Source organism: Aethalodelphis obliquidens, unplaced genomic scaffold (assembly GCF_003676395.1).
Source record: "Aethalodelphis obliquidens isolate GAN/ISIS:26980383/991018 unplaced genomic scaffold, ASM367639v1 scaffold1, whole genome shotgun sequence".
Lineage (NCBI taxonomy): Eukaryota > Metazoa > Chordata > Mammalia > Artiodactyla > Delphinidae > Aethalodelphis > Aethalodelphis obliquidens.
Genome location: NW_020837945.1, coordinates 83,823,026 through 83,845,463, shown reverse-complemented (window position 1 = coordinate 83,845,463; position 22,438 = coordinate 83,823,026). Strand labels below are relative to the sequence as shown.

General features: G+C 40.9%; 1 protein-coding gene and 1 long non-coding RNA gene across 5 annotated transcripts in view; one reads left to right on the top strand and one right to left on the bottom strand.

The window, feature by feature from the left end:
• Positions 1–22,438, bottom strand: part of MCCC1 (methylcrotonyl-CoA carboxylase subunit 1) — a 63,409-nt gene that overhangs the window by 36,237 nt on the left and 4,734 nt on the right. The window contains exons 3-7 of one of the 4 annotated variants that reach the window (XM_027110812.1): positions 21,382–21,518; positions 18,266–18,361; positions 6,027–6,148; positions 5,240–5,387; positions 5,031–5,152 (exon numbers count right to left, since the gene is read on the bottom strand). In XM_027110812.1, the coding sequence (XP_026966613.1) occupies positions 5,031–5,152; positions 5,240–5,387; positions 6,027–6,148; positions 18,266–18,361; positions 21,382–21,518 (625 nt within the window). Of the gene's footprint in view, positions 1–5,030; positions 5,153–5,239; positions 5,388–6,026; positions 6,149–18,265; positions 18,362–21,381; positions 21,519–22,438 lie in introns of those variants that run through there. The other 3 variants (XM_027110821.1, XM_027110843.1, XM_027110832.1) reach the window with 3 other exon arrangements.
• On the top strand, positions 1,153–17,912 carry LOC113622588 (uncharacterized). The gene is made up of 3 exons (XR_003433577.1): positions 1,153–1,164; positions 4,036–4,041; positions 16,727–17,912. It is a non-coding gene; the product is annotated as an uncharacterized LOC113622588 (long non-coding RNA).

The following is a 22,438-nucleotide window of genomic DNA, read 5'->3' as shown; positions in this document are numbered from 1 at the left end:
AGTTCCCCTTAGAGTGCTGGCCTTTGGTAGGGAGAACAGACAGCTCTGGGTCTATTTCAGAATGGTTTCTTTTTTCCTCCTCCTGCCCCAAAATGCGAGGGAATTTTTCTTGGATTTTCACTTTGAGAACTTGGTGGTGTCCTTGGAGGAAAAACCTATGAAAATTTGGTTTTGTCACCAAAATTGTCACCATGAAGCTAGTCCACACGCAGCCTCTAGTAATTTGTCAAAATTCCCATTTAAGTGTCCCTATCAGTTTATGGCTCCCGCAGCTTCTGCTCCAGGTTAGCTGATCTTGGCTGTGATTTGCTGTCTTCACTTGCCTGCCCAGATTTCAGGGTGGTGGTTTGCCTTGTGGCCTCAGTTCTCTGATGGGTCTAAAATTCATTGATTTTTATTTTGTTCAGATTTTTACTTGCTTTTTGGGTGTGAGTAACAACTTCTATGCTCTTTTCATGTTGGAGCTGAGCTGTTTGTTTCTCAAATTCCAATTGTAAAACTTTACCACGTCCACTGACTCTCCCTTATCCTTTAGCTGCTCCAGGGAAGAAGGCACTAGAGCAGGAACTCTAGGTTCTGAAGTGAACATACGGGGGCCACACCAGGAGCACAACATAGCTCTTTCCTGACTTCTCAGAAGTTGGAAGCACTTTCCTTTGGTTGTTTACAAGGGAAGCTCATTGAGGATCTGTTCTGTTAGGATTTCTGCGGTTGTCAAATCACCCTTGTTATTTTCCTTTTTCTGATGATCCTTTTCTGTGTTGCTTTATCTAACTTAGAGATTCTGGAGCACAGTGCCTGAGAACCAAGAAGTACATCAAATCCCAGTCACTCCAATTCAGCCACTGCTGGGGTCTGGCTAGATGGACAGATGCAGCTGGTTTCTAGTAGGAATGCCTTGATATTTTCTAAGAGTTCTAAAGTTTTTATTTTCCTATTCACAGTTTTTTAAAATAGATTTTATTTATTTATTTATTTATTTATTTATTTATTTATTGGCTGCGTTGGGTCTTTGTTGCTGTGCATGGGCTTTTCTCTAGTTGCCGTGTGTGGGGGCTACCCTTCGTTGAGGTGCATGGGCTTCTCACTGCAGTGGCTTCTCTTGTTGTGGAGCACGGGCTCTAGGCGTGCGGGCTTCAGTAGTTGTGGCATGTGGGCTCAGTAGTTGTGGCTCGTGGGCTCTAGAGCGCAGGCTCAGTAGTTGTGGCACACGGGCTTAGTTGCTCCGCGGCATGTGGGATCTTCCCGAACCAGGGCTTGAACCCGTGTCCCGCACATTGGCAGACGGATTCTTCACCACTGTGCCACCAGGGAAGCCCCATGGTGTTGGCTTTGACAAATATTTGCCTCCTAGAAGCTTTATCAGTAAGACGAAGAGACGTGCAGTAGCCAGTCTTCCACTGGACAGAGCAGGAGTGGCCTGCGTGGCTGCTAGGGTTCGGCCCAGAGGAGACTCCACAACCCTCTGGAAACATCTCCCCCTCTCTCAACTGTCTTTAAAAACGTTCGCAAAGGCTTCCCTGGTGGCGCAGTGGTTGAGAGTCTGCCTGCCGATGCAGGGGACGCAGGTTCGTGCCCCGGTCCGGGAAGATCCCACATGCCGCGGAGCGGCTGGGCCCGTGAGCCATGGCCGCTGAGCCTGCGCGTCCGGAGCCTGTGCTCTGCAACGGGAGAGGCCACAACAGTGAGAGGCCCGTGCACCGCAAACAAACAAACAAACAAACAAAAAAAACAAAAAAAAACGTTCGCAAAACTTTCCCTCACCTGCTGTGTTACAAAGATCTAACTAAAATAGACCTCCCTATAGGTTTTACCCAAAGGTTAAAAAAAAAAAAAAGTCCCATTTCTTTTTCATATAAAAACAGTACAATTGAGAAATGCAAATCAAAACTACAATGAGGCATCACCTCACCCCGGTCAGAGAGGCCATCATCAAAAAATCCACAAACAGTAACTGCTAGAGAAGGTGTGGAGGAAAGGGAGCCCTCCCGCACTATTGGTGGGAATGTAAACTGGCACAACCACTATGGAGAACAGCATGGAGGCTCCCCAGGAAGCTAAAAATGGAGCTACCATACGATCCAGCAATCCTACTCTTGGGCATATATCCAGAGAAAAACATGGTTCAAAAGATTACATGCACCCCAGTGTTCACTGTAGTGCTGTTTACAACAGCCAGGACATGGAAGCAACCCAAATGTCCATCAACAGACGAATGGACAAAGAAGATGCGGTACATATATCAATGGAACATCACTCAGCCACCAAAAAGAACGAAACAATGCCATCTGCAGCAACATGGATGAAACCGGAGACCATCATACCAAGTGAAGTCAGACAGAGAAAGACAAATATCATATGATATGACTCATATGCAGAATCTGCTTGACCCAAAAGGCTGGGGAGGTTAAGCCTCTTAAGCAGGAGCCATTGTTTCCTTTCAAAGCAGGGGATGGAGGGATCTGCTGAGAACCGAGAAGAGAGGGCCCTCACAACCCCTGGCCTCTGATTCCTCTGTGGCTGCCCCAGCCAGATCTCCTCATCTCATCTGTTCCTTTTCTCGTCCAAAGTCACATGCAGGACCCATTACATAATTTATGGATCCACTGCAAAATGAAAATGCAGGGCCCCTTTTAAAATGTTATTAAGAATTTTAAGATGCCTCCACGGGGTATTAAACCAAATATGGACCCTTCTGAGCTTAGGGCCCTGTGCAACTGCCCAGGTCACATGCCTGGGAAATGGGTCCTGGTCTCATGATTCATGTGTGTGTTAGGTCAGGAGCTGGATCTGAGTCTTCTGCTCATGAAGGTGCTATACAAGGTCAGTTACTGGAGGCCCTGGAGCAGCCAGACAGGCATCGGCAGGCAGATGTGACTCTGAGAACTGGTCGATACTTCACCTTCTGGCCCTGCTTCTCCATCTGTAACAGGGATCATGATACCCTCCCACATTTTTAATCCCTCTAGAATGTGCACTGAATATGAAGTGAGGAAGGAATCTGATTTTTTTTTTAATTCTCTAAAATAGTACACTTTGAAGATTGTTATCTATCCCAACCTTTCAGATAAGCTCAATAGTTCTGATCAGATTTATTATATAATACATCTTGATTTCTACTTTTCTCAGTTATCAGCACCACCCTGACAATCTTCTGGTACTCCACTAACTCAACAGATAATTACTTAGCAGAATATAAAATAGTGATTATCATGATATTGAAATGTTATTACTAGAAAACACAGAAGAGAAATATGTAGAAATGCTAATGCTTATATTAGGAGAATGAGCTTATGACTGACTTGGTTTTCCATCTCTTGTATTTTCCAAGTTTGTAATGTATTCATATTATTTCTATATTTAAAAAAATATTACTGATGCCTATCATGAAGAAAATAATGCCAGGTAATATATATGGGAAAATAAAAAGAAAGAAACTACCAGGTCCTTGATTCCCAGGAGCTTCCCAGGTATTGAGAGTATAAATTACAATGTGAGGTAACATTTAGCTAACATTTCACAAGTAAAGAATCTACATCTTCAAAAATGTTGCAGGCGTTGAGTTACAGTCCCTGAAATAGCTAGCTGATGTCTCCACGACAATTTTAACTCAAGAGTATGCCAATGCGGATAGTTAGCCTATCCTTTTCTGAAAGCTACTGTGGAAAGGAACCTTCAATTCACCTTAGAACTTCCTCCATTTTTGCCTTATTTCCCACTAATAGGTGGCATCCATTGTGCTCTCCTAATCAACTGGCCTATTTTGAGATTGACTTTTTTGTTTTTTTTAACTATCACATTCTAAACGAATTTAATTACTGTGCCATGCTCAGGGACAGTTCTAAGTTTTGTAGGGCCTGAAACAAGAACAATTTGGGAGCCCACTTTAAGATGAGTACAAAATTGGGTACAGGTTCTTCAAAGAGGTTCATGCAAGGAAGGACCTGAAGCTTTAGTTCATTACCTTCAAGGTAAATCTCTCTCTGGTCATGGTCCCCAAATGAATTTTTCTCTATAAAGTCACGTGACTTACAGGTTTGTGTGTGTGTGTGTGTGTGCGTGTGTGTGTGTGTGTGTATTTAACACAAAATCTATGAAACAAGAAGCTTTTATAATCAATATCTTATTTTAAGCAATACATATGAAAATAAAATTCCTGATAATAAAATAAATTAGAAATCCACATAGTATCTGCTATAGTGGTACCCAGAGAAGCAGTTTGGTGTGGTCACTTAGAGTGTGAATTCTGGAGTCAAACTGCCTGGATTCAAATCCCAGCTTCACCACTTCCCAGCTGGGAGACGTCAGGCAAGTCAGATGACCACTCTGTTGCTCAGTATTTTCACCTGAAAAATGGGAACAGGGTCCACCTAATGGGATTGTTGCAGGAATTAGACTAGAAATAGAAGAATAGCAAGATTATTACTTAGTATATGTAAAATACTTAGAACCTGGCACATGGTTAAGTGCAATATAAGGATGAGCTATTAGTATATTTGTTAACATATCACTTACAATTCAATTTGGCTAACTATTACCATTTTCTGAGCATCTCAAATGATGCTTTATCTGTAAGATAGAGCTTAGTTTCTTACAAGAATTTTTTTTTATTTTGAAAAGACTCTAAATTCCATCAACAAGAAATGAATTGAGGACTTCCCTGGTGGCGCAGTGGTTAAGAATCCGCCTGCCAGTGCAGAGGACAGGGGTTCGATCGCTGGTCCGGGAAGATCTCACATGCCACAGAGCAACTACGCCCGTGCGCCACAACTACTGAGCCTGAGCTCTGGAGCCCGCAAGCCACAACTACTGAGCCCACGTGCCACCACTACTGAAGCCCGGGCACCTAGAGCCCGTGCTCCCCAACAAGAGAAGCCACTGCAACGAGAAGCCCACGCACCACAACGAAGGGTAGCCCCCGCTCGCCGCAACTAGAGAAAAGCCCACGCACAGCAAGGAAGACCCAACGCAGCCAAAAATTAATTAATTAATTAAAAAATTTTTGAGTCAGAAAAAAAAGCTGAACCCACCTTGGTGTGTCCACAAACTTCTCAATCAGCATCCCATCATCATTGAAAGACTTCTTAGCTTCCCTCCGCGCTGATTCTAATTGCTCTTGAAATTCTTTTTCGGATCTAATGATCCTCATACCCTAATATGGAAAGATAGTTACGACTACAACATAAGTAAAACAAATTAGATAGCCCCAAATGGAAAACACGAGCATGCGCAATCTTACTTTTCCTCCTCCACCACGGATGGCTTTAATCATGACGGGGTAACCGATTCTCCTAGCATGCTCTTTCAGGCATTGGTCTGATTGGTCCTCACCGTGATAACCTTCCACAACAGGCACTCCAGCAGCAGCCATAATGGATTTGGCTGTGCTTTAGAATAAAAAAAACAAGATGTCCTAAATCTATGGATTATTTCATACAAGAGAAACACAAATACTTCCTAGTCTATAAAATACAATGGAAGTTTAAAAATAAAACATTCCATAGGTAAAAGGACTATAGTCTGAGACAACAAATATTAATACAAATGTTAAAATATCTATTAGTTTTCTCAATCCAGTTTTCATGTGGTACCTCATCCCACCTTGTTTTTAATCCCCCAAAACTGATTAACATATTGATTAGAAACACTAATTAGTTGAATATTTTCTGTAACTCACTGTAGTGGCAAATAAATAACTTTTGCCTATGATGACAAAAGGGTATAATTAACATGTCTGTTATAGTTAAAACAAACCATTTCAATTAGTCTTCCTATGGTTGTATTTGAAAGATATAAACTTGGGCTTCCCTGGTGCGCAGTGGTTGAGAGTCCGCCTGCCGATGCAGGGGACACGGGTTCGTGCCCCGGTCCTGAAAGATCCCACATGCCGCGGAGCGGCTGGGCCCGTGAGCCATGGCCGCTGAGCCTGCGCATCCGGAGCCTGTGCTCCGCAACGGGAGAGGCCACAACAGTGAGAGGCCCGCATACCGCAAAAAAAAAAAAAAAAAAAAGATATAAACTCATACCTCTTTATACCCATGTCTCTAATTGCTGATGAAGGAGGACCTATAAAAATAATTCCTTCTTGCTTACACAGTTCGGCAAATTCCATGTTTTCTGAGAGAAAACCATATCCCGGATGGATAGCCTAGAAAGGAGAAATGAAAGGATAAACCTTCTAGTGCTCCCCGGCAGACTCTGATGCAGGTGATGGAATCTTCCTCTGGGGAGGCCTTTCCCTATACTGGTGATAGCTTTACTATGGTCTCTATCAGAACATGTTTCTAAAGAGGGGTTTCTTTAGAACTTTAATACTAAAGTTCTAAAGCCTTACCCAAACCAGAAATATCTATATTTCTTTTCATTATGGTAATACACACATCAAATTTACCATTTTAACCACTGTTCAGTGTATAGCTCAGTGGCATTAAGTACATTCACAATGTTGCGCAACCATTACCATCACCCATCATCCCCCAAAGAAACTCCATATCTATTAAATAGTAATTCCCCATTCCCTGATAACCTCTATTTTACTTGCCATCTCTATGAATCTGCCTATTCTCCGTACCTGATAAAAGTGGAATCATACAATATTTGTCCATTTGTCTCTGGCTTATTTTATTTAGCATGTTGTTCAAGGTTGATCCATGTATCACAATTTCATTACTTTTTATGGCTGAATAATGATCCACTGCAGGTATATTTCACATTTTGTTCATCCATTCACCTGTTGATGGACGTGTGGATTGTTTCCATCTTTTGGCTATTGTGAATAATGCCGCTATGAACACTGGTGTTCAAATACCTGTTTGAGTTCCTGCTTTAAATTCTTTTAGGTATTGGGTTGGCCAAAGAGTGCCTTTGGTTTTTAAGTAAAAATAAAAGACACATTTTTCATTTTTACCATGAACTTCACTGAACAGTATTCACCCTTTTGTTCCACTACCTTCTGCCATTTTTCAGACAACTTCATAATTCCATCTTCCCAAAACTTTTTATCTTTTTGAGCAAAGAACTGTTCCAGGTGCCTTTTACAGTCTTCCAGGGAATTGAAATTTTTTCCATTAAGAGAATTTTGTAAAGACTAAAATAAATGGAAATCCGAAGGTGCAATGTCTGGTGAATATGGTGGATAAATCAGAACTTCCCAGCCAAGCTGTAACAGTTTTTACCTGGTCAACAAAGAAACATGCGGTCTTGCGTTATTCTGACAGAAGATTATGCGTTTTCTGTTGACTAATTCTGGACGCTTTTCATGGAGTGCTGCATTTAGTTGGTCTAATTGGGAGCAGTACTTGTTGGAATTACTCGTTTGGTTTCCCAGAAGGAGCTCATAATAGAGGACTCTCTTCCAACCCCACCATATACACAACATCACCTTCTTTGGATGAAGACCGGCCTTTGGTGTGGTTGGTGGCGGTTCATTTCACTTGCCCCACGATCTCTTCCATTCCACACTATTGTACAGTATCCACTTTTCATCACCCATCACAATTTGTTTTAAAAACTGAACATTTTCGTTACGTTTAGATAGAGAATCACATGCGAAAATATTTTTTTTTGCTTAACTTATGTGGAACCCAAACATCAAAGCGATTAACATAAGCAAGCTGGTGTAAATGATTTTCAATGCTTGATTAGGATATTTTGAGTATGTCGGCTATCTCCCACATGGTATAATGTTGATTGTTCTCAATTAATGTCTCAATTTGATCGCTATCAACTTTAACTGGTCTACCCGACAGTGGAGCATCGTCCAGCGAGAAATCTCCAACACAAAGTTTCGCAAACCACTTTTGACATGTTCGATCAGTCACAGCACCTTCTCCATACACTGCACAAATCTTTCTTTTGCATTTCAGTTGCGTTTTTACCTTTCTTGAAATAATAAAGCATAATATGCCGAAAATGTTTCTATTTTTCTTCCATCTTCAGTATTAAAATGGCTACACAAAAATTCAGCAATTTTGATAAGTCTTTTTTATTTATTATTATTTTATTTATTTATGTATATATTTTTTTGCGGTATGCAGGCCTCTCACTGTTGTGGCCTCTCCCTTTGCGAAGCACAGGCTCCGGATGCGCAGGCCCAGCGGCCATGGCTCACGGGCCCAGCCACTCCACGGCATGTGGGATCTTCCCAGACTGGGGCATGAACCCGTGTCCCCTGCATCGGCAGGCAGACTCTCAACCACTGTGCCACCAGGGAAGCCTGATAAATCTTTTTTAAATGACGCTGATATGACAGCTGTCACATACAATCTAACAAAATTGTTTCAAATGCAGTTAAAGACAACTAAGTGCTACTAGAGCCACCTTACGGAAAAAAACGAATGAAACTTTTGGCCAGCCCAATATATACGAAATGTCAAGTAATATCAGCAAGCAGGAGTAAAGGGCTTCAGAGTGGTAAGGGGAGTGGGTGGCTGTTTGCCGTGTCTCCATATAAAGCTGGCCTAGAACTGAAACCACGTATCCAAAAGCTGAAAAGAGCACCCTAGCATAATATTAACTCATTTAGCTTCAGGTCACTATCTGCCGATGCTACCTTTCCAGAAAAAAAGCTAAGAAGCAAACAAAAGTTCATAGAGTACTAAAGTCTATATATACTTCAGTGAAAGAGGACCCCCCCTCATATTTTAACCTAATCACTTGCAACTTACTCAGAGTTTTAAGAAATTTATTTACTTGGCTTTCTAGGCCACAGAAGAGGAAAATCAGTAACTGAATGACAGCAAGACTGCTAAGAGAAACATGCTGACAGTGAAAAGGGAGGAAACAGAGGAAAGCAAAAAGGCTTAAATGGTTTAGTGAGGAATAAGGCAACTCTCCAACTTCAATAGTTCTGAGGGCATTTTTGTTCTTTTAAAATAATAATTAAGTATGTTTAATTATAACCAAGAGAATGTAAAAATAAAAAGCGTATCCAACCCTATTTCAAAATAGTTATGTCCAAAGAACATTTCAAAATAAAAGCAGTAAGCTTCAGATGTCTGGGAAACTCATGTGAATAGAAAAACCCACATCTTAGTGACAGCAAACAGCAAAATGCTAGATAGTGAATAAAATGCTAAATAATCACATTCTGATGTCAGCCTGGAGTTTTGCTCCTTTTAAACCGAAGTTTAATTTTAGTCATTTTTCATGAAATGTCAAATACTATTTATATTAGGCAAAGTAAAACAGGTCTACATCCCAGTCCTCCCTGGTTTTTTAACAGCTTTTTTAAATGTATGCTTTACAATGCATAACATTCACTCATTTCCAGTTTGATGAATTCAGCACATTTATACAATTGTGCTGTAACTGGACTATAAATATAATCCGTTTTAGAACACTTCTACCAGAAGTTCCTATGTACCCATGTACATAAATGATCAATCCTTGCTCACAGAACCAGGCAACTACCGACCTGCTTTTTCTCTCTATAATTTCGCCTCTTTTAGAGTCTCACACAATGGAACCATATAGTCCGTAGCCTTATATGTATGGCTTCTTAAACTTAGCATAATTTTCTGTGGCTCACCCACAAACAAAAAACGAAATACTGGTGCATGCCACAACATGGATGAATATAGCACATTTGTTTACAGATTGTATAGATATACCATATTTTGTTTTTTATTAATTTGGATTTTTCCCAGTTTCTGGCTATTATGAGTAATGCTGTTATAAACATGCATGTACAAGTCTTCATTAATTTTTCTCAGCAATGTTTTATAGTTTTCAGTACATAGGTCTTGAATTGCTTTTGCTAACTTTATTACTAAGTATTTGATTTTCTTAGAAGTTATTACAAATGTAACCGTTTCCTTAATTTCATTTTCAAAGTGTTGGTTGCTAGCCTCCTTTCTTTTGGAACAGATACTTAATTTGACAGAACCCTGATTAACTAGATAAATACTCTCCCTTCATAACTAAGAAGAAAAGCTGCTGTCTCCTTGCAAAAAATAATATTCAAACACATTATGGGAATGGCCTCAAGAAGTTTAGTTTCTCTTAGGGTGAACACTTTAATATATCCAAACCACAGTATCCTCGAGCATTTGAATGGATTAAAAAGGAAATCTAGGGCTTCCCTGGTGGCGCAGTGGTTGAGAGTCCGCCTGCCGATGCAGGGGACACGGGTTCGTGCCCCGGTCCGGGAAGATCCCACATGCCGCGGAGCGGTTAGGCCCATGAGCCATGGCCGCTGAGCCTGTGCGTCCGGAGCCTGTGCTCCGCAACGGGAGAGGCCACAACAGTGAGAGGTCCGCGTACAGCAAAAAAAAAAAAAAAAAAAAAAAAAAAGGAAATCTAACAATACTACTATTACCAGCGGGCTAATTCCAAGCCATCAGGCATGTATCTAGCTGCCAATTCACCCTGGTGGATCACAGGATTGTAAGCCTGTTTAGATTGTTCATCCCATAGGACTAATATGCCTTTAACAATAAAGACAGAAAACTGGCATCATCTCCTACCCTTAAATCTCTGCCAAAATAATTTCTTCCATGTTTTTAGTTTATGTCTATTCGGCTCTGTGCTTGTTCAAGCATATGCACAGGTCCAAAGTTGTTGTTGTTGTTATTAGCTCTGTCTTCAGCAAAAATGAGATGTGTCCTTTCCGTGGTGGAGGGGACAAGCCATACTCTTCAAATTCTTTTTTTTTTTTTTTTAACATTTTTTTATTTTTGGCCATGTTGCGTGGCTTGCAAGATCTTAGTTCCCTGACCAGGGATCAAACCTGGGCCCCCGGCAGTTTAAGTCTGGAATCCTAACCACTGGACCACCGGGGAACTCCCTCAAAAATTCTTTTTTTTTTTTTTCAAATTCTTATTACCAAGAATTTCCTACCCCAATCTGTGATTCTTATGACATTTGGATTTCCTTTTGGTCAACCACATAGATGACCAGTATTTAGTTAAATAACTTGCTATATTCATTAAAGTTATTTGTCAGTGATTTTGAAACATCTCAAACAAAGTTATTCATTCCTGGTGGCACATTAAAAGAAACTGGAGCACTTTTACAAAACATTCATGTTCAGAAGCTAATCCAGATAACTAAGGGAATAAGTGAGGTCTGGCAAAAGCTTTTCACTAAAGAATAATATACTTACAAAAAAGTGCACATTATAAGTATACAGCTTTTATAAACATAGTTTTCATAAACTGAATACACCTGTGTAGACAACACTCAGCTCAAAAAATAATCACTAGCTTTCCACCAGAGAGCATAAAGCTCCCTTCCAGGTGACTTTAGGCCCCTCCCACAGTACTGTATCAACATACTCTTTAAAAGGCTCCTCAGTGATTCTAATCTTCAGCCAGCACTTACTACTACTACCTCTTTCCCAGCCAGAGAAGGCCTGAGAAAACTGACTGTCAAGAGGACTAGCCTAATGAGCATGCTTACCATTACATCTTTTAGATTCTCTCAGTACAGCCATGTTACCAGGCAAATCACCAGAAATTTAGCTCAAGTGTAAATTTTACTCTAGCATCTATAAAAACGCCTATGTTAAAATGGCCACATTTAGAAGTCTACATGGAAACACAAAAGACCCCAAATAGCCAAAACAAACTTGAGAAAGAACAGAGCTGGAGGAATCATGCTCCCTGACTTCAGACTATACTACAGAGCTACAGTAGTCAAAGCAGTATGGTACTGGCACAAAAAGAGACACACAGATCAATGGAACAGGATAGAGAGCCCAGAAAAAATACCCACACACTTGTCAATCAATCTACGACAAAGAGGCAAGAATATACAATGGAGAAAAGACAGTCTCTTCAATAAGTGGTGGGAAAACTGGACACCTACATGTAAAAGAATAAAATTAGAACATTCTCTAACACCATATACAAAAATAAACTCAAAACGGATTAAAGACCTAAATGTAAGACCGGATACTATAAAACTCCTAGAGGAAAACACAGGCAGTACACTCTTTGACATAAATTGCAGCAATATTTTTTTTTGATTCATTTCCTAAAGTAAAGGAAATAAAAGCAAAAATAAACAAATGGAACCAAATTAAACTTAAGAGCTTTTGCACAGCAAAGGAAACCATTGCCAAAACTAAAAGACAACCTATTGAATGGGAGAAAATGTTAGCAAATGATATGACTGATAAGCGATGAATATCCAACATATATAAACAGCTCATACAACTCAACATCAAAAAAACAAACAACCCGATTAAAAAATGGGCAGAAGAACTGAATAGACATTTTTCCAAAGAGGAAATGCAGATGGCCAACAGGCACATGAAAAGATGCTCAACATCACTAATCATCAGGGAAATGCAAATCAAAACCACAATGAGATATCACCTCACAACTGTCAGAATGGCTACCATCAAAAAGAACAGAAATAACAAATGTTGGTGAGGATATGGAGAAAAGGGAACACTTGTACACTGTTGGTGGGAATGTAAATTGGTGTAGCCGCTGTGGAAAACAGTATGGAGGTTTCTCAAAAAACTAAAAATTGAACTACCATATGACCCAGCAATTCCACTCCCAGGTATATACCTGAAAAAAATAAAGACACTAATTTGAAAAGATACATGCACCCCAATGTTCATAGCAGCATTATTTACAATTGCCAAGATCTGGAAGCAACGTAAGTGCCCATCAATAGATGACTGGATACAGAAGATGTGGTATATGTATACAATGGAATACTACTCGGCCATAAAAAAAGAATGAAATTTTGCCATCTGCAGCAACATGGATGGACTTGGAGAGTGTTATGTTAAGTGAAATAAGTCAGACAGTGAAAGACAAATACTTTATGATATCACTTATATGAGGAAATCTAAAAAATACAAGAAACTAGCAAATATAACAAAAAAGAAGCAGGGAATTCCCTGGTGGTCCAGTGGTTAGGACTTGGTGCTCTCACTGCCAGGAGCCCGGGTTCGATCCCTGATTGGGCAACTAAGATCCCATAAACCGTGCTGCGCGGCCCAAAAAAAAACAAGCAGACTCACAGATACAGAGGACAAACTAGTGGTTACCAGTGGGGAGAGGGAAAACAGAAGGGGCAAAATTGGGGTAGGAGATTAAGAGGTATAAACTATTATGTATAAAATAAGCTACAAGAATATATTGTACAACATGGAGAATATAGCCAATATTTTGTAATAACTGTAAATGGAACATACCCTTTAAAAATTGCATTTGTATAAAAATAAAGAATTCTACATTTTTGGCAAAATTCTTTCAAAATCATTATGCACATGTCATTCAATGTCCTTTATTACTGGGGTCCCCAACCCCTGGGTCACAGACTGGTACCAGTCCATGGCCTGTTAGGAACCAGGCTGCACAGCAGGAGGTGAGCGGGGGGCCAGCGAGCAAAGCTTCATCTGTATTTACAGCCACTCCCCATTGCTCCTGTTACTGCCTAAGCTCCACCTCCTGTCAGATCAGCGCCGGCATTAGAGTCTCATGGGAGTGCGAACCCTACTGTGAACTGCGCATGCGAGGGCTCTAGCTGGGGAGTGGCTGCAAATACAGATTATCATCAGCAGAGAGGTTTGACTGTACAGAGACCATAATAAATCAATTGCTTGCAGACTCATATTAAAACCTTATCAGTGGGCTTCCCTTGTGGCACAGTGGTTAAGAATCCACCTGCCAATGCAGGGGACGCAGGTTCGAGCCCTGGTCCGGGAAGATCCCACGTGCCGCGGATTAACTAAGCCCATGCGCCACAACTACTGAGCCTGAGCTCTAGAACCCATGAGCCACAACTACTGAAGCCCTTGCACCTAGAGCCCGTGCTCCACAACAAGAGAAGCCACCGCAATGAAAGAGTAGCCCCCGTTCACCGCAACTAGAGAAAGCCCACACAGCAACGAAGACCCAACGCAGCCAAAACTAAATAAATAAAATTTTAAAACCCCCAAAAAACCCCTATTGGTGAGTGGCAAGTGAAAACAAGCTCAGGACTCCCACTGATTTTGCATTATAGTGAGTTGTATAATTATTTTATTATATATTACAATGTAATAATAATAGAAATAAAGTACACAATAAATGTAATGTGCTTGAATCATCCCCAAACCATCCCCCTACCCTGCACCCGGTCTGTGGAAAAATCGTCTTCCACGAAACCAGTCCCTGGTGTCAAAAAAGGCTGGGGACCGCTGCTTTAGAAGGATCAATATGATTCTTCTTCCAAGTCAAAGTGAGGGCAAGGTTTGCTCCCTTAATTGATAAATATCCTCTTATTAAAGAGCCCTGTAAATTGTAACCCACCAAATTTCCTTTTTGATCAGGGCTGCCAGGAAGAACTAAAGAAGCTTTCCTTGGCCTAAGTTTTCTGACTTAATTCCAACCACTATGCCCCAATAATAGTCCCATATTACTTATTTTTTGTTTTTATCTTAGTCTTAACCACTATCTGTAATGTTGCAAGTCACCTCAAATCTTGAATATCCAGGCAAAATGTGTGAAAATTATTTACTCTTTTCTCATTGTTTGTGTTATTAACATAACATCTAACATAATACTAATCTAGATAGACAGAGTTCACAAATTCTCCAGAATTAACATATCATAAATTTGCTAGAGTCGTTACTTAAAGACATAGGTAATAGGGCTGAGAGTCAGGATACTTTTGTTTAATTCTTTCTCTTTCAATGATGAGATGAGTTTTGCTTTCAAAGCACCTGAGGACCTTGAAAAAATGCAAATTATGCATAAAAATGTAAATTACAGTGGGCTTGGAGTGTGGCCTAAGAAGCTGCATTTCTACCAAATGATGCCATGGACCACACTTTGAGTAGTGAGACTAGACGATTTTGAGTATCACGTATCCTGTGCATTTTATATTTGTAAAATGGCGGTAATAATACTGTCTAATGTAAGCTCAAACGTGCGATAAGTACAAAGTGACAATTATGTTAAAGTCCCTGGATTCCTAAGGGCCTTTTACTCCAAATGATAACTAAAAAGCTTTAGAAACAAGCATATTTTAAACACCTGTGTGTATAAATTAGTGCCTACATTGTTCAGTCTAGAAACTCTGATTCTAAAGAAGAGAACAAAGACGCAGAAACACATAAATACAAAACAACTGCATATATTCATTAATTCAAATTAATGACCCTCTGTGCCAGGTCATGGGAATGTTAGGAGGTAGAGAAAATAAGTCTCAGTTGTGGGTTCTTCTCTTAAACAGAGCACAATTGAGTTGAGGAGTCATGATATGTATTAAAAAGAAGAAAATGGCTAATTAAGTATAAAGATGACTGGAACAGGAAAGCAAATGCTAAAGGAAAAGGGAGACATCAGTGTGACTGGAGTCAAGAAAGTAATTGTAAGAGGCAGGAATTCCAGTGCCGGTGAAGGGCAAGACTGCTGCAATTGACTCCTAATTATTCTGCCTGCTGTGTTTGTTACCACCCCACCTTTGCCCCATCCCACTAGCCTATTCCCCACGGGCAGCCACATGATCTTATTAAAATATAAATCAGATCACCTCCCTCCCCTGCTTAAAATCCTCCAATAGCTACTTAGAATGAAATGCAAACTCCTTACTAAGGACTATAATGCTCTAAATGATGCTGCCTCTACCACTCTCAACTTCATCATCTACCACCTTCCTCCTGTGTCAGTTGGTTTTCCAGCTCCAAATCCAACCTTCCATACTGAGTTAGTTTGGCGACAGGGCCCTGCAAATTACTGTTCTTGCCACTTGGTTTCCTATCAGGTTCCACCAGCAGGGGTCACTGTAGGGAAACTGGAAGCCAGGGAAGCTTCCTGTTCTTCCACCCTGGGCAGCAGCAGTTCCTCTCTTGGAGTTTAGTCTCTCTTGGAACTTCCAGAACCAGCCTCATTATGCTCCCTGCAGCCAGGTAGGGCCCCTCCATAGAGAACTGAGCAAGAGCTGCAGAAGGTCCTTCCTCCAACCTCTTCCTCAGCCCAAGGGGTCGTTATCAGTATCTGTAGTTTTATCATTAGGTAATTTCAAAATACTTTTTTCTCTTCTAGTCCTCTAACACTGGTAGAACTAATCCCTAAATTAATCTCCCTCTATTGAAATATCTAATGGAATTTCAGTTTTACTAACTGGATCCTGAATGACACAGCCCCTCATTGCCTTCACTCCATCCACACTGAATATTTTTGTCCCTTGAACACAAGTTTATACTCATCTCAGCGTCCTCCCATGTGACTGAACCTTCCTCGTCAAGTGCTTCATATGGCTGGCTCCTTCTCATCAGGCAGGTCCCTGTTCAAGTGTCACCTCTTCAAAAAGGCCTCCACTGATCACCCTATTTAAAAGCATTTCCTAACCAGTCTTTACCCCCTTATCTGGCTTTATTTTCTTCCCACCACTTATAACATTCCGAGTTATATTAGTTCTTTACCCATTTAAATATTGGGTTGGCCCAAAAGTTCGTTCAGGTTTTTCCGTAACATCTTACAAACAAACTTTTGGGCCAACACAATATTTATTTTCTGCCTCAACTACAAGAGTGTAGCTTCAGACATAGGGTATAAACCGTGTTAGTCATTGCTGCATACATGCTTTCTTTTTTTTTTTTATACATGCTTTTTAAAAAAATATTTATTTATTTGGCTGCATCAGGTCTTAGTTATGGCACGCAGGATCTTCGTTGTGGCATGTGGGATCTTTCGTTGCAGTGCTCAGGCTTCTCTCTAGTTGTGGTGTGCAAGCTCCAGAGTGCATGGACTCAATAGTTGCAGCACATGGGCTCTAGAGCACGTGGGCTTAGTTGCCCCATGGCATGTGGTATCTTAGTTCCACAACCAGGGATCGAACCTGTGTCCCCTGCATTTGAAGGCGGATCCTTTACCACTGGAAGTCCCTGCATACATGCTTAGAAGCTGGCACAAAGGAGGAGACCAAGTAACGTTTGCTGAGTGAATATATGCATGAATGATATGAGAAGGAGGAAAAGAGCATTTCCAGCACACGGAACAATATAAGCAGATGCCTAGAGAAATAAGCATGATGTGTAAAGACAGAGAAAATTTCATTGCAACCATTAGAAACAAGTGACGATGAGAAATAAGTTTTGACAAATACTGGAAACTCTTAAATGCTAGGCTGAAGAGTTTGAACTTTATCTTGTAACCACAAAAGATTTACTCACTAGGGAATAGGATGAGAAAGGGGTGAAGTTATTGAGGAAAAAAAAAAAAAGAGCAGGTGGTAATAATGAAACAAGTGTTTAAGAAACATCTGTCTTACATCTGTCTTGCAGTAAAAACAACTGCTAGCAGTTATCTATCTAGCACAACTCATTGGATGGGCAAGGGATTTAGAAGTAGGGAAACCAGCTGAGAATCAGAAATCCAGATAAGAGATCATAAGGTCTGGCTGTGTGATTAAAAAGAACAACTTCTGGAGACATTTCAAAGAAAGATTCAACACAAGTTGGTTCCTATTTTATTTTGAAGGATGACAGATACAGTAACAGCAAACTTTTGAGTCCGGGATATTGGAAAACAGGGAGCGGGGCCTTAGAATGAGACTGGGAAGTCAAGAGGGAAAAGGATTTCTTTCTTGATTCTATTTTTCCTTGTAATTTAGAGCACCACCTATTTCTCCCAAAGAATCCGATGTTCCTAGGATCTGGCTTTGAAGGTAGAAGAGCTGAATTCCCTCTTAATTTAAATTTGTAATTAAACCCTCCCTCCACCTGTTTCCCCAAAGATCTAAAGTGCACAGGACTCAGTAAGACGGTAGCGTGGCTGAGGAGTGAGAAGCGACACGCCTACTTTACAATAACAATCCCATAATCAAATGTAAAAATCTTGGAAACAGCTAAACATAGAGAACGAGTTCTGTAAATAATAAGCAATTTTGTGTAACCTGTACAAAACTTATTCCTTGGGGCTTCCCTGGTGGCGCAGTTGTTGAGAGGCCGCCTGCCGATGCAGGGGATGCGGGTCCGTGCCCCGGTCCGGGAGGATCCCACATGCTGCGGAGCGGCTGGGCCCGTGAGCCGTGGCCACTGAGCCTGCGCGTCGGGAGCCTGTGTTCCGCGGCGGGAGGGGCCCCAAAAGTGAGAGGCCCGCATACCACAAAAACAAAAAAACAAAAAAACAAAAAAAACCTTATTCCTTTTGCTATGCAAATTTCTTCTTTTTTGGGGCCATACTACGTGGCATGTGGGATCCTAGCTCCCCAACCAGGGATGGAACCTGCGGCCCCCACATTAGAAGTGCAGAATTCTAACCAATGGACCGCCAGGGAAGTCCCTGCAATGCAAATTTCTTCATGACTCTTTTACCTGTGCAGCGGAGATCTTGGCCACTTGAATGATTTTCTCCATAGAAAGGTAGCTCTGCTGTGAAGGAGCGGGGCCGATGGAATGTGCTTCATCTGCCTGTTGAAGGAATATTACATGCTTAAAAGACCACACAGCTGGTACACACTAGTACACTATACAGAACTGCTGCTGGGTCATCTTATTATTATAAATAAAAATGCTGGCTCCTAAGAACAATGCAAGAATTGAGAAACACAAGCAGCAGCTCATGTCTGTTATAAAAATAAGCCAGTTTGGAATCTTTCGCAGGAGGAGGGTACCAAAACTTGACTTTTATGTATAAAACACACAGAGTGAAATTAAAGTGCCTTGGGTTAGAAGGCAAGAGGCACTAGTCACAGTATTAATATTAGCAACAATAGTAACCTTAAATGTAGTTAATGCCAAAAATGTACAATTTGACAAAAGAGACAAAATATACAACAGATGTATACAGTAAGAAATAAAAGTTTCCTTAAGTTTATATACTTATTAGAGTATGATAATACCCCTTCTATACATTTATGAACTATTTTTATATTGTCCCTTAAAACTTTCATATAATCATAGCACCCCTTGAGGCAGACCAGATACACAATATCATTCATTCATTCAAAGACTTACTGAATGCCCACTATGTGCCATGCTTTGAGGTGAAGCTGCCTATACATCAGTAAATAGGACAAGTGTCTCTGTCTAGAGGAAGAGACAAACATCAAACATACATTCACACACTTAATGACAGCTGTGATAAAGGCCAAGAAGGAAAAACAGAGGACACAATGCAGGTAAGAGGAAGAGGATCAGGTTTAGTCTGGTCAGGGAAAGGCTGGGAGGGAAGGTCAAGGGGCTCCTTGACCTGGGACCTGGGCAGGCAAACAGGAGGAGGGGGTGGAGTTCGGAACAGGAATGGAGATGGGGGCAAGCCTCACTGGCAGAGAAAACAACACATACAAAGGTCCTGGGGTGGGAAGAAATCTGGCTCATTTGAGGGACTGAAGGAGGCTTGTGTGGCTGGAGCAATGAATAAGGGGTCAGGGACCAGACATGTGACTGGAATACCGGGATGCAGATTTCAGAGGGCCTTGTGGGAGGTTAAAGCTTTGGATTGTCTCCCAAGGGGACACATGATGAGACTTTTTAAAGTATGTGTTTTTAATTTAAACTTTTATTCCACAATACACAAATCCATTCTCATTCTAAAGACTGTGAACAATAATACAGAAGCAAAGGAGTCCTTTGGCATTGCCCCTCTCCCTCACTCTAAACTCCTTCCAGATATAATCTCTATGATCAATTTGGGACATACCTTTCCATATCCACATTCCTATTTATTTGAATATATTTATATAAACATACAACAGTTTTAGTTTTTGTTTTTACACCAATAGCATCAAACTCTAGAGTCATCTTCTGCAATTGCTTTTTTCACTAACAGTATGTCTTGAGAGCTCTTTCCTTACTAGTACACACGTCTACCTCATTTTTTTATAACAATTGCATAATGTTCCACAGTATGAAGGTACCATAGTTCATTTAATCAGGCACCTCTAAATGGACATTTAAGCTGTAATGGCAAAAGGATGCCAGCAGCATCTTGTGCATGCCTCTAGGTGCACATATGTGTGAGTATGTCTCTGGACAGAGATCTAGAGGAGTGTTTGCAGGGCTGGGTGAAAGATATGACATTTTAATCGCTCCTGGTTAATCATCCCTTGAAATGGTGTCACTAATATACATTTCCATCAATAACCTAATTTCTAACCACATTAACCAACACTGAATATTATCCATCTTTTAAATTATTGATAATCTGGAGGATGATAAAAAGGTTTAAAGCATTTAAAGCATAGGAGTAACATGAAAAAATCTGATTTTTAAGCTATCAGTCTGGCTGAAGTGTAGAAAATATTGTGGGAGGGGGTCAAGGGTAAAGTAGGGAGACCACATACAAGGCTACATACAGCATTTGACCAGGCGAAGATGACAGCGGCTTTGACTTAAGGTGCAGGTGGAAGACGGCAGAAAGAAGTGGAAAGAAATGTTTGAGAAGCAGAATTAACAGCAATTGGAGACTGTCTAGATGGGGAAGGGGGAAGGATGTAGAGACGGGAGGAAGATGGGAGATATTCAAAGACTTCCAGATCTCTGGCATTATTATTTTTATGAGCGATGGTGTTGCCACCTACTGGGTTAGGGAAGTCTGCAAGAAAAGCATGCTCAGTACAGATGAAAGGTGAGGAGTTCAATTTCAGACATATTGATTTGGTGCCCATGCAGGTGGAGGTGTTGAGTGGGAGGCTGGATAGACATGTATCATGTTCAAAAGAAAGTCTGGGCTAGAAATAGACATTTGGAAGTTTTTAGCAAAGCCACAGGACTTGATGATATGATCTAGAGTGACAGTATACAGTGAGAAAAGAAGAAAATGGAAGATTCTTAACAGGGGAGAGGAGAAGGACTCCACAGCACAGGAAGACAACTAGCCTTGGATGGGAAGAGGACAGATGCAGATGCAGCGAGCAGATTCTGTGGCAGGAAGCTCAATTCTATGTCCTCTGTGACTCAAGATCATCTGCTGAGAATAGGTGGTAGAGGGAGAGTCAGAGGTTGGAATGGAGCAAAACTGGTTTGAGATAGTCCCTGCACAGAATTCAAGGGAAAAGTGGCAGTGTGGAAAGCCCAGGTGAAGCTGGTTAAGTCAAGGCTCAGAAACATTAAATGACTTGTCTAAGATCCCTTGGCCAGTAACTGGTAGTTGCTAAGACTGACCTCGATCCTTCTCCTGGTACATCAGGGATCTGGATGTGCGCCACTGACAGTGTGATCTGTGGGTCAGCCACCTTCTCTGAGCCGTTTTAACCAATCCTTGATGAGACAGGATCTTGCCTAGAAGTCACTAGGCACACAGTGTAGTTCCACTGGTGTTACGTTTGGAAAAGGTTCCCAAGATAAATTTTTAGTGAGCAGTTTGAACTTACCTACTTAGACACTGTTAATACTAGCAAATATAAACCGTCAACAAAGAAGTAAAATACTGACACAATAAACAAATACAATCACTTACAAAATTTGACTTCCAGTTTTTAACAACGTACCATGTCAACATGCATGGAATTCCTGTCGGCCTCACTGTAAACAGCCACAGACTGTACACCCATTTTTTTGGCTGTTCGTATCACCCTGCAGGCAATTTCTCCTCTGTTTGCAATGAGCACCTTGGTAATGTTTCGTCCTGTTTAAAATACCATGAAAACCATATACAAATGTTACTGGGGAATTAAGGAATGAGAATGCAAAATATAGTTGTCCCTCAGTATCCATGGCGGACTGGTTCCAGGACCCCTGCAGACACCAAAACCCACAGATGCATAAATACTAATACTATATAAAACAGTGTAGTATTTGCATATAACCTACCGATGCCCTCCAGTTCACTTCAAATCATCTCTAGATTACTTATAATACTTAATATAATATAAATGCTACAGGGACTTCCCTGATGGCATAGTGGTTAAGAATCTCCCTGTCAATGTAGGGGATATGGGTTCGAGCCCTGGTCCGGGAAGATCTCACATGCTGCATGCACCACAACTACTGAGCCTGTGCTCTAGAGCTCGCAAGCCACAACTACTCAGCCCATGTGCCACAACTACTGAAGCCTGTATGCCCATGCTCCGCAACAAAGAGAAGCCACTGCAATGAGAAGCCCATGTGCCGCAAGGAAGAGTAGCCCCTGCTCGCCGCAACTGGAGAAAGCCCGCGCACAGCAACGAAGACCCAACGCAGCCAAAAATAAATAAATAAATTTTTTTAAAATGCTACATAAACAGTTGTAAGTACAATGTAAATGCTATATAAATAGTTGCCGGTGCATAGCAAATTCAAGATTTGCTTTGGCAACTTCCTGGAATTTTCAAATATTTTTGATCCTTGGCTGGTTGAACCTGCAGATGCGGGACCTATGGATACTAGAGGGCCAAATGTAAATATTCTATGATATTAACTAGGTTATAAACATTTGTTTTGGTAAAATCAGCATAACAAAGCCTCAAATAACCATTTTAGCTAATATCAGTGCATTTCTTTTCAATGTCCAATATTTGTAGATGTTGCTACTTGTGTAGGGTAAAGTTAGACCTTTGCAGAGATAGG